Source organism: Ambystoma mexicanum, chromosome 7p (assembly GCF_040938575.1).
Source record: "Ambystoma mexicanum isolate Mex_15411 chromosome 7p, UKY_AmexF1_1, whole genome shotgun sequence".
NCBI classification, from domain to species: Eukaryota; Metazoa; Chordata; class Amphibia; order Caudata; family Ambystomatidae; genus Ambystoma; species Ambystoma mexicanum.
The window spans coordinates 839,390,955-839,403,952 of NC_090939.1; the positions used below are offsets into that span (position 1 = coordinate 839,390,955).

At 48.4% G+C, this 12,998-nt stretch overlaps 1 protein-coding gene across 1 annotated transcript in view; it reads left to right on the forward strand.

The window, feature by feature from the left end:
* TMTC4 (transmembrane O-mannosyltransferase targeting cadherins 4) overlaps positions 1 to 12,998 on the forward strand; it is a 1,375,572-nt gene that overhangs the window by 454,446 nt on the left and 908,128 nt on the right. The window contains exon 5 of the mRNA XM_069637004.1: positions 3,839 to 3,926. Within this exon, the coding sequence (XP_069493105.1) occupies positions 3,839 to 3,926 (88 nt within the window). The remainder of the gene's footprint in view (positions 1 to 3,838; positions 3,927 to 12,998) is intronic.

Genomic DNA, 12,998 nt, shown 5'->3' on the forward strand with positions numbered 1-12,998 from the left:
TCCCAGTTATCCTAGACATATTAGACAATTATGCCAAGGTGCTGGGAATCAGTTTCAGCAGATCTAAATCCTGCATATTCCCAATAGCGGGGCGAAAGGGAGGGACACCAGCGTACTTCCAGCAGTGGGACTCAACCGGGAGGTGGATTCGTTCAAATATCTAGGGGTAAACATAAAACACACGCCAGAACAGATGCATGAACATAACATGGCAAAGGTGGTGCAGGGCTTGAAGAGGTCCATGAAGTTCTGCTCTAAGTTACCACTGTCGATATTAGGCAGGGTGGCCATCACCAAAATGATCATCTTGCAGAGATTCTTGTACTTAATTCAACAACGTGCACTACTACATCAAAGCATCCTTTTTTCGAACGCTGGAAACGCTGATCCGGGAGTTTTTGTGGGGCATCGCCCGTCAGAGACTCTCACTAACAACGCTACACCTACCATATGACAAAGAGGGCGTGAAATTGCCAAACCTGGAGCAATATTATCTAGCAGCCCAACTCAGCCACATGGTCAAATGGCTGGCAGACAAGACCACCTCAGAAAATGGCCTTTTCCAACACCTGGTAGCCCCCATTAAGCTGAAAGAAATACTGTGGGTAACACACGGGGCGCAGAATACACCCCCATGGTGGTAACACTAGGAAGGAAAATATGGAAGAGGGCACAAACCCTACTGAAACTCGTACTCTTACTCCCCAGAAGTGCCAATAGCGGCGGACACATGCCGAGACAGCACAGCCATGGCAGTGTTGAGAAGATGGGAAGGGAAGGGGATATATGCGTGGGGGATGTATACGAAGAGGGGGCCTTCAGGGAGTTCAGCTCAATGCAAGAAAGAGAAGGGGTCCCGAGTGGGCAGTTTCTCTGGTACCAGCGAGTCTGAAAGGTGGCTAAAGATAGATGAGAGGGCTGGCCGGAAGAACCGCAAGCGGAACCACTACTTACGCTGATGTACAATCTGAGCAACGGCTGGCAGCCAGTCTCAAGGCTGTACAGCATGCTAACAGACACACCTAACCCCAAGAGCACTACACTGAAAGAGCAATGGGAGACAGACTTGGGCACAGCAATAGTGGAAAAGGAATAGGAGAGGATATTGGGCTACCCTAAAGCAGTATCACGGAACCACCGTTTTAATTTGATGCAACTAAATGTGATGTACCGCACATACATGACTGCACAGGGTAGCCACATTCAACAAGAACGCCAGTTCACGATGCCCATTGTGTGGAGGCGAAGGAGCCGACCTGATAAACATGTTTTGGGGGTGTGGGCACGTGAGGGGATTTTGGACACGGATAGAACAAGCCTGCAGAGCGGCTGGCGTAGTAAGGTGTGAATGGTCACCAAAGGAATGCTTGCTTGTGCTCAGATTCATGGACCTGGCATGCATCTTAGCCAAGAGAACCATCGCCATGTCTTGGAAAAATGCTGGGGGACCACAATACGGAAAATGGCAAAGGGAGTTTGAGAGGTGTGCAGAGGTGGAAACCAAGGTGTGGATCGATGGGGTCAATAGATCAGAGCTGGATGGCAACGACAAATGGGTCGCATGGAAAGCACTGGTCTGGGACATGTTTCACCCATCTGACGATAAACCCCCCTGAATGAGTCACACAATGTGAGACACACCTGCCCCATGTTTGCACAGCTACCTACCTACACCTAACTGACAATGGCCACTAATGACACCAGGAGAGCGGGAGAAAGAACTGAACCCTGGGCACCAGGATGCCTTCCCCGGCAAACAATGCAGCAGACCATAAGACCCATGTAGGAAACTTTGTTGTTAAGTGGTTATTATTAAACTTTGGCATAAATGTATAACTTGAACGGAAAACGACACACTGAAATGCATGGTTGTATCTAATTAAATGCCAATAAAAACATTTTAAAATAAAATGAAGGTCACCGGTCCAAGAGTATTGGCGGTTTGCAGCCGGTGAAGGTCACAGCTCGTCATGGAATGGTTTGAAATGCAGGTCGTCTTCAGACTGGTGGGTCCTGATCGTCCGGATCGAAGCTTCCCTGTCACTTAGAAAATAGGACTGGAGCAGCAGTGTTCCCCAGGCGGCTCTGGCAGTCCCTGGAGTTTGCTGCAGAATCCCCTCTTCGCAATAGATCTTCCAGTGTCTGACTCTGGCTTGAGCATCAAGACCTTCGCTTTTTATGCAGGAACCCAGCCATTCAACATGCATGCTTTTATTCAAACTTGGGGTGCGGGCTGTCTTTTTAGGACAGTCAGCCTCCCAATTAGAAGTGGATCTAAGCAGGGATACTGGAGGACAAAGACACGTGGAGTTTCAGAGTCCTCTCAGCTTCCTGTCCTCCCAGACACACTGGCGCCTTATGGTGGGCTTCTTATGGTGGGCTTCACAAAGGGATCCCAGCGAAGATAAACGAGACACACGGACCTTCCCTACCCAGCACGGCAAAAGAAGGACCAAGAAAGAACAAACCATCATGAGATAGCGAAAAAAGAAGCCTGCAACCATTTTGGATCATGGAGTCCCATGTGGCCCTTAACGCAGCTGTGAATGCAGTCTGCGTTGTAACTTTCACAAAAGTCGTAGAAAAAGAAGCCACTCAGGTGGATTTGTTACTGTAACTAAAATGTTACAGGAGAATTGAAAACGAGACACAAAGGATCCCCTCAGCACTCCCCATAAGGTGGAGGGGCGGGGCTGGTCTCACAAGAAAAGTATAGGTAGGATAAAATGCACCCTCCTATCATTAGGAACAGTAGTACTCACAACAAATTAAAAATAAAGCCAAAGAGGGAAGCTCAAGGAGCCTCCAGTAGCACTGCACATGAGGTGCTCACTGCTACAATAGAAATTACAGATGCATAGAAAAAGATGGAGGAAAGTACACTTCATTAAAATAAACCCAAAAAGGGGTGCCCAGAGTACAAAAGAAGAATGAGTGAGGAAAAAGATTCCCACTCACTTAGAGTTAGAAAAAAAAACAATAGTTCAGCAAAAAGTGCTGGGGGACTAATCAGGTGAGGCAACTATCACATAAGATGAAAATTCCTTCTAACAATAACATGTATTGCCCAATGACGGCACGCTGTGTCCATCAAAGACACTTTTGCACAGAACCAAAACAAAAAAACGGACTGCCATCTAATACTACCTAACTTTGAACACTTTAGTCGTGGAGTCTGGTAAATCACCTCTGCCTTTGGAGATTGTTGCTAAAATATAGATGTAACTAGATGGTGTGAAAGAAAAGTTTTTGAAAATTATAATTTTTGTCTCAAAGTAGGTTCCCGTTACTTATTCTTTTTCTTTGATTTCCTTCTCCTAATTTCGCTCAGAACTACAATTGAATTTAATATAGGGAAATATTTGTCTTTTTTGGGGATTGCTAGTGTCAAAAGGTGTGAAGAACATGTGGATTGTGTTCCTCTGAATAATCAAATATTTTCTGAAACACAAAGGGAAATTCTATATGCACATTTCTGTTTTAACTTTGTCTAAGTGGTCAGAACTCTGCGCAAGATCTCCATCGTGAGAGGGCAAATGAACAAATTAAGGCATTTTTATATGAATCTGTTGTCATTTTACTTTGAAAGTTCCCCAATCCTGGAATGTTGTTAGCACAATGAAAGTGTGTTAGGAAGGCAATTTCATAGTTAAGTCAGATTTTGAAACAATCTACATGATTACTGTTTTTCCGCACTTTGTAGGGTACACTTTAGCTGGTGTAGTGTAAAATCATTCTTCATTGTGCCTTATCTTTTAGATTTGTAAGTATTGTGAATTATTTTCCATGTTTAATTGTATTTTTCATTATTTCATATTTTTCCTTTTTGCCTTTAAAGGTTGCAGGGATTGTTGGCAGAGCAGACCTTTTATGTGCCATATTCTTCATGTTGTCATTCCTTAGCTATTCTAAAGCATTCCCGGAAAGTAAGTATTAATCTTTCTGAGCAGTGTTAGTAGCACTTTTATTATCATTGTGGATACTGATAAGCTTTCTTTGTGTCGTAAATTGCTATTCATTGTTTGTGCTGTAACCTTGGAGAGAAAGGTTGTGATTACGTTCAGATATTGCCAAAGGGTTAAACTCACTGCCCAACTGAACAATCTTAGTTGAATCCCCATCCATTCAAGTGTCCAGCTCCCTGAGATCATGCTGTAGCATTTTATGATATTTCAGAAGTAAAAATCAGCTGTTGGTTTAGTTGAGCAGATTTAACGCAAAAAAACCTTTGAAATCCCCTAGGTCAAGGAGGGAAAGACCTCCCTAGCCTTCTCCCATTTCCCTCCAACACTTGTTTCGTGTGACGCACTTCCATTCCGGATCCCATTTTCTTTTATAACCTCAGTTATCCCACCGAATAGCCACGGTTATGAGTCACACATTCCACGATGCCACTTAGTAACAATCGTTGGAAGTACGCTTGAAGTACGCCACCTGTTCAGAGCCACATCAACAAGGCATTGTGGGGATGCAAATTAGCTCAAAGCAAGCCGTTTGCTCCAGTTGAGTAAACTATGTATAAAGTAGCACTGCCCGATAAGACAAAAAGGCAATTTTCTGGCGCCAAACGGCTCTGAACTGGAGGTGTACTTTTAGTGATAGTTACTAGGTGGCATTGTGGAATTTGAAACTTGGCTCAAATGGAATATTATACTTTCATATTTCTGGTGGAAGGTTTTTTTCCAAGCCTTTTTAAACTCTCCATAATTTAGCGTGTGTGAGATATCATTCTCATTGAGAATTATTCTGGTGAATGAAGCACCATAAAATCACACACAATAAAAAATGAATACATAATCAGTAAACAAATCCTGCGGTCATAAAATATTCCATGATACAAATTGGAGGAAGCTATAATACATACAACATTCACAATCACAGATCAATAATTATAATCTTTTTCTAGTTGTTAAAACAGTTTGTAAGATTCATATGTAAAATCTGGAAGGGTCCCCAGATCAGTTAAAATGCATAATTCATCTTAAGGAATCTTCTCAGTCTCTAAGGGGCTTTTAATTATTGGGATATTCCCCAGAATGCAGTCACTGATTCAGTGAAATCACATAAATCTATGGCCTGGGCCACTATTCTTATATTGTTACCTTAAGACCAGAAGAAGAAACTTTTTCCGCACCATAGCATGGACAAGGTAGAACACAAATAATGTCGGAGATCTTCACAAATGGATATACAATACTTGCAATTAGCTGTAAATTCTTCTTTTCACTTAACTACAAAGGATCATATTGGTAAAGTTGTCTTGCTTCCTTGTCCTTTATCAAGAATAGATATCTCTATTGTCTTTGGAAGAAAATGTGTTTCGAGGGGATTGGGTCCTCCGACGTGTTCCATATCTATGACAGTAATCACCACAGCCCTGCTGCTTCGGAACATTTTCGGCGTCTGCGTCCTGTGTCGATGGCGTCGATGCGCCGTCCTCGAGGACCTCCTCCGACGGCCGACTTCACCCGATGCGATAAGTAGGACGCACAACGCCCGTAGCCTCAGTTCCGTTTTTTCTGCGAACGTGTTCGCTTAGTGAATCTCGGTACGCCTCGACTCTTTGGAGTTTCTGTTGTTCATCTCAGTTCTTCGAACCTGTTTGTGTATGATTTCTTTGTGAAGATGTCTACCTCGTCTTCCACACCGCGTCCGGGCGTTAAGAAGTGCGGGGACTGTGGGCCCAAGATGTCGGTCACGGACTTGCACGACGCCTGCCTCTGGTGCCTCGGGAAGGCCCATGACACAGATGACTGTGGACTGCCAGTCGCTCACGTCGAAAGCCTTGCGGGAGCGCAAGAAGAAGTTATTGGTAGGTAAGGTGTCCAAGCCCCGAAAGTCGAGGTCTGCGGGGCTTTAGACGGACGACTCGAGGGGCGACTCTCTGCGTCGTCGTCGGAAGTCCAGTGGGTCTCGGTCCCGGAGTCGGTCTCGCCACTCCTCTGCCTCTTCGAGGCACTCCCGGAAGCCTCGTCATCGGTCGCCTTCCCCGTACTCATCCGAGGACTCCGCCCGCCGGCGGGTCGCTTACCCCACCAAGCATGCGACACCGGAGGAATGGGCTTCCTTCGGGAAGAAAATGTTGGCGATTCTCGAATCGCAGGGCACTGGTCCGTCTGTGCCTCCGAGTGGGGTCAGTCGTGATCAGCCGAGAGACGCCGCTTGCACGCCTTCGGGCTCGGGTGGTCGTCACAATTCGCGGGAAAGGTCCCGCTCGGACAAGGGGAATCGTTCTTGGCATGCCCAGTCCAGGTCCCGGTCCTTGACGCGCTCGAGACCGCGTGAACCTGTGAAGTCTTCGAGGAAGACATCGACGCCTGTGGCGCTGAGGTCGTCGACGGACTCTCTCGAAGCTCAGCCTCCGAGGAAGTCGTCTATGCAGTCGGCGCCCAGGATGTCGAGGGACACGCTCGGAGCTCCATCTTCGAGGCCTGGGTCGACGCCGTCAATGCTGTCGGCGCCGTGTCTGTCGTTGACGCCGATTCTCTCGACGTCGGCGCCGATTCACTCGACGCCCTCAACGCCTTTTGGGGCTGTGTCGACGGGGGTACCCTGTGGCTCGGGGGGAACCATCTAGGAAGGCTCTGGCCAAGGTCAAGCATGGCTTTGATTCCAGTTCTGTGCCTTCTTACCGCCATCTGGAATTCATTTCAGAGGTGGATGAGGGCTCTGATGATGGCATGGTGCCTGACACGGTGCCTGACGAGATTCTCTTGGGCCATAGCCAGTTTGAGGACCTGAGGCAGTCCCTGCATGATGCTAGTGGGTTGGACACCTCTCCGGAGGTGGAGTTTTGTAGGCCTGAGCCTGGCACTCATGCCGATTCTTCGTACCGGCGACTTATGTCATGGGTCTCCGAGTACTTAGGATGGTCTGCTCCCCCAGGGGAGTTTGTTCAGGGTGACTTTACGGATATCCTCGACATTGGTCCACCAACTGACCCGGTACTGCCATTCCATATGGCTCTGCAAAGATGGGTGGCAGCGGCTTGGACTGCTCCGGAGAGTCTCCCGGCAGTGAGCAAGTCTTTGCCGCGAAAATACCGCCCAGCCAGTAGTGACCCCTGCTACTTGTCCAAGCACCCTACTCCGGAGAGTTTGGTGGTGTAGGTGGCTACGGCCTCGGTAAAGCAGGCGGCGTACACTACCATCCCTCCTGATAGGGAAGACAAGTGTTTCGACGGCTGGGCGAAGAAAGTGTTTTCTGCAGGGGGTATGGCGCTTCAGGCGGCCAACTCCGTTTGTGCCTTGTCTCATTTCACGGGAACTGTGTTTCCTTGGCGGCTGAACGTATTCCCGAAGGGGATGAACGGGATGGTTTCCTTGCCATGGTTCAGGATGGCAAGGATGCTATGTGTGAGGCCGTTCAGTCGGGTTTGGACATGGCAGATTGCGTCAGCCGGTCCATGGCGGCGAGCATCGTGATACGCAGGTTTGCGTGGTTGCGGAAGTCGGGGTTTGCTCCTGATGTGCAGGCCCGGCTCCTCAACATGCCCTTTGACGGGGAACATCTTTTTGGCAGCAAGGCTGATGAGAGCCTTGAGAGGTTGCAGACCTCCAAAGCAGCAGCGAAGGTGTTGGGCGCTGCAGTTCGACAACCTCTGCCTTTTCGTCCTCGGGGACAGCAATGGAGGGGAGGTTCCTTTCGTTATTACTCATCCTTTGGTAAAGCGAGAGGAGCTGCCAGTCAAAGGGGCACCGTAGGAGTGCCAGAGGTGGAAAACAAGGTACTCGAGGTGCCAAGGCCGCTCGGGCTGTTGCCTCTTTGCCCTCAGGCAACGCCGCAGCCGCTTCAGCTCAGTCATGTGGAGATGTCTCATGGTTCGCCGGTTGGGGGAAGGCTGGCGCAGCATCTTACAGAGTGGCGCACCATTACTTCAGATGTGTGGGTTCTGGAGATCATAACCCACGGCTACTGTCTTCCTTTCTGGCAGAGGCCTCAAGACAATCCACCAGGAATCTCTCTTTGAAGAGTCCGGATCCGCTCCTTGCGCAGGAAATTCAATCCCTGCTGGAGAAAGGCACCATAGAACTGGTGCCTGTAGCGCAGAGGAACAAAGGATGGTATTCCCCTTATTTTTTGATTTCCAAGAAAGACGGGGGATTGAGACCCATCTTGGACTTGCGCGGTTTGAACAAACTCCTCAGGAAGGACAAGTTCAAGATGGTTACTATCTCTCAAGTCCTCCAGGCCCTTCAACTTCAGGACTGGTTAGTGTCTCTCGAACTCAAGGATGCTTATTTTCATGTGCCAATCCATCCAAAGCACAAGAAGTACCTGAGGTTTGCGGTTGGTGACTCGCACTTTCAGTTTCGGGTCCTGCCGTTTGGATTGACCTCCGCCCGAGGGTCTTCACCAAGCTCATGGTAGTGGTGGCAGCGCATCTCAGGAAAGGGGGGATTCACGTCTACCCGTACCTGGACGATTGATCAGGGCGCACTCTCCCGAGCAAGTCCTGGATCATCTGTCAGTCACCTGCCACTCCCTCCACAAGCTGGGCTTCTCCCTCAACTTAAAGAAGTCCCATTTGACACCAACTCAGAGGCTCCAGAACATCGGAGCAGTGCTCGACACATCCCTGGGGCAGTGTTTTCCTCCCCAGGTGAGGGCTCATCACATTCAGCAGATGGTGCGCAAGTTTTACCTTGCCCAGACTCTCCCGGCGTTCAAGTTCTTGAGACTGCTCTGCCTCCTGGCATCCTGCATTCTTCTGGTGCCAGAGGCCAGGTTGCGGATGAGATCTTTGCAATGGGCACTCAAGCTGCAGTGGTCTCAGTCCTCCGGCAGGATGTCGGACCCTGTTCAGGTGCCGTCTTCGGTCGCCCATGACCTTCTTTGGTGGGCCGACAAAGGCAATCTGATGAGGGGGGCTCCATTTTGGCTGCCCTGGCCGGAGGTGACGATTGTGACGGACGCATCCCTCACAGGATGGGGAGCTCATGCCAACGAGTTGACAGTCAGCGGTCGTTGGTCTCTGTCGGAGTCCAGACTCCATATCAATCTGTTGGAGCTGAGGCCCGTCAGGCTAGCCCTGAAGGCTTTTCTGCCGACTGTGCGAGGAAAGAATGTCCTGATCCTGACGGACAACACGGTGGCCATGCACTACCTCAACAAAAAGGGGGGGCAGGGTCACTTCCTCTGTGCAGGGAGGCGATGCAGCTCTGGTTCTGGGCAATCTAGCAGGAAGTTTCGATCTCGGCAGTTCATCAGGCAGGAGACGAAAACGAGACGGCGGATGCTCTGAGCAGGCAGAGCGTGATCTCTCACGAGTAGGAGTTGGCTCAGGAGATTCTCCTGACGATCTTCGCCCTTTGGGGGACCCCTCAAGTGGATCTCTTCGCCTCCAGTGTGCTTGCGGGAATTTCCTCCAAACGGAGCCTTGGGAGACTCGTTCGTGGTGGAGTGGTCATTCCCACTGCTGTACGCGTTTCCTCCAGTCCCTGTCGTCCCGCAAGTACTGCAGGCAGAGGTTATGGATGTTCGGTTCCCGGATGATCCTCATTGCTCCGGCATGGGCCCGGAGGACGTGGTACCCGGACCTTCTCGACTTGTCCATCTGTCCTCTGTCGTCTTCCCTACCGAGACGATCTGCTCTCACGGAAGGGGGGGTCAGGTTCTCCATCCAGAGGTCAGGTCCCTTTACCTTCACCCTTGGTTTCTGAAAGGTTGAGGTATAAGGATTGGGACCTCCCTGAAGACGTGATGGAGGTGTTGCTCTCGGCCAGACGGCCAGCAACAAAGTCCCTCTACCGTTGCCATTGGAGTAAGTTCTGTGACTGGTGCAGGGTTAAGAATGTGGTCCTTTTGCATGTGACATTCCCATGGTTCTGTCTTTTTTGCTTTCTTTGGCCCACAGGGGCTTGCAAGTGGGTACCGTTAAAGGTTACCTGGCGGCGCTGTCCATATTTAAGCGCTCGTCTGAAGAGTGTTCCTATTTTAAAATTCCTTTAATTTCTCAGTTTCTGAAAGGGCTCACTAATGTGTTCCCTCTGTCACCTTTCCAGGTGCTCGGTTGGGATTTGAACCTTGTTCTCAAGTTTTTGATGGGTGCTCCGTTTGAGCCTTTAAATTCATGCCCTTTGAGACGGTTAACTCTTAAAACTGTATTTTTGGTTGCGGTCACTTCCGCTCGCAGGGTGAGCGAGTTACAGGCACTTTCAGCTAAGCCACCCTTCACTGTGTTTCATAAGGACAGGGTTGTGCTTAGAGTTCGTCCTTCCTTTCTTCCAAAGGTGGTGTCGGAATTTCATTTAGGCCAGAAGGTTGTTCTTCCGGTGTTTTATCCTCCTCCACATCCTGGTAAGGAAGAGGAGAGGCTCCATAGGCTTGATCTTAGGAGAGCGTTAAGCCTTTATATTTCACGCATGTACCAGGTCAGAGTGGACGATCCAACTCTTCATTGGTTACTCTGGAAAGTGTTTGGGACAAGCTGTGACGAAAGACTTTGCCTCGCTGGATTATTCTGGCTATTTCTAAGTGTTACCGCTTGGTGGGTTAGGACCCACCGGTCGGCTTACGGGCCCATTCTACCAGGGCTATGGCTGCCTCTACTGCTCTGCAGAGGGGTGTTCCTATTCGCACATCTGTGATGCAGCCACCTGGGCTTCGGTACATACTTTTGTACGTCACTATTCCCTCGATTCCATCCGGGGGCAGGATCTGGCCTTTGGCAAGGCGGTCCTTTACTCCGCAATTTGATTGGGCATGCTAAATTTATGTTTTCTAAATTCTTTTCCCACCTCCTTGCATTGGTACTGCTTTGGGAGTCTGTCATAGATATAGAATACGTCGGAGGACCCAATCCCCTCGAAGAACAAGTTACTTTCTTACCTGGTAATGTTCTTTCGATGGGATGGTCTGACGACGTATTCCATATCGCTCCCTCCCTACCTTCCCCGCTACAGAATTTCTTATGCGATTGCAGCTCACGTTTCCGCAAGGCTTTGTGTGTCAGACTGGCAGAAGACTGCTGGCACACGTTCTGGGAAAAAAACTACAACTGAGGCTACGGGCATTGTGCATCCTACTTATCACATCGGGTGACGTCGGCCGTCGGAGGAGGTCCTAGAGGACAGCGCATCGACGTCATCGACGCAGACGCCAAAAATTTTACGAAGCAGCACAGCTGTGGTGATTACTGTCATAGAAATGGAATACGTCGTCGGACCATCCCATCGAAAGAATGTTACCAGGTAAGAGAGTAACTTGTTCAACATCTTTATTAAAGGATTGTGTAAGGCCTTACCTGCCCTATGCTAAGGTGGGTTCTCCCTACCTAAAGAAACTTAGGATAGTCTGTGTCAGTAAGTTCAACTGAAAAGTCGGTCTGAGTCTAAAACCTAAGCTTGCCCTCAAAACTAAGTCATAACAGTGTGTAGGGATGTCAGCCATAAACTCCAGCTTGGGCTTACCCATCAGTCTCTCTTCCCCAAATGTCAATAAATTCACCACATGTTCAATTTACCTTATTTTGGACTTGAAGTTCCCTACCTTTGTAAATATCAGGATGCCCTTCCCCAAGTCCAATGTGGTTCCAGGGCAGCATGTCTCAGGGTCCCCTTCCCCAAATTCAATGTCGAAAGATGTCACAAAAATAAGTATCTTGACACTTTATCTTTAAACTGAGTTTCACCAATTCTTTACAGCTCAAGGTTCCCTTCTCCAAGTCTTGTATATACCAATGATAGTTTGCCTTTTGATATAGTTATTAGACAAAATGGTTAACCCATTACAGGTCACGCAACCAGGAACCTTGCATTCACTTTCAATAGTTCATTATTAAACATGTAGGTGTTCTCTGGTCTGGGTGCAGTTGATAGATCGCACAATCCACCCATTACAGGTCACACAACCAAGAACTTCAAGTTCTCTTTGAATAGTTTAATATTCAGCTAAACAAGTAGTTTCCACAACTTCGATATACAAGTGGTTTCTCAAATGCAGCACAACAAGCACTTTCTCAGCCTTGACTTCAACTCTGCAGCCAGAGTCCTTAATCAAACTTAGTTTGCAATTTTCTTTCAGTTCATAGTTCAATATTAGCAGGTTTATTTGCATCCAACGTGGTATTCAATGTTAGCAATTGGGCTATTTCATTCAGTTCAACATTCAAAATGATCAGTTTTGCTTTTTTCATTCAGTTCAGTACTCAATAAATGCTGCTTTACTTATTTTGTTTGGTTCAGTATTCAATTAATGCCACTTTGCTGATTCCATTCAGTTTGGTATTTTCAAAAAATGTAGTTTTGCTTAGTTCATTCAGTTAAGTATTCAATAAAGGCGAACATTTCTTACTTTCATGGACAGCTACTATATTCACGGCCCCTTGGAGTGCCCAGGTGGTGCCAGTGTCCCCGATACTTCCCAGGCCATCCGGCAGCTCCTCGTGTCGGCTTCTCCCCAAGTGGGAAAACCTGTTCACTGGGTGCTTCGTTCAGCACACGCCGACCTCCGTGCTCTGCTCCGCTCCACGGCAGCGCCTGCTGCCTGCCTTCCCTTACGAGGGTTCCCCTTTCTGCACAGTACCACCGACAGGGCTCCCGGGATCTTTGTTGGCGTCTGCTTCTTGTGCTCCAGCACGACCCTGAGTATTAAAATGATCTTTGCCCAAGTTCCCCATGTCTCTAGTTCTGTGTCTCAGTACCAAAGTGGTGAGAGTTAGTGGTGTTCACTACTCTGTTGCTTCTTCCTCATCTCAGTACTGTCAGGTACCCCAAGAGGGGAATAAAGGGGAACTGCTCTACAATTACCCCTAAAGGTCAGGGAGGGTTAGGGTGGTTGTCACTAGAATAAAGGGGATACTGTGTTTTGTCCGAATGTACCTCATGCCAGATCCTTCTCCTTCTCTTTCTAACACATCTGGGGTGATAATATCTCCTGCTCTTCTCAGAGACAAGGGAACATGGTGAACAATATCCCATTACCACTTCTGGGATATAGCGGTTCCCTCCTGATAGGAGGGTGTGAAATACCACGTCTTATCTAAGGGCTTCCCACCT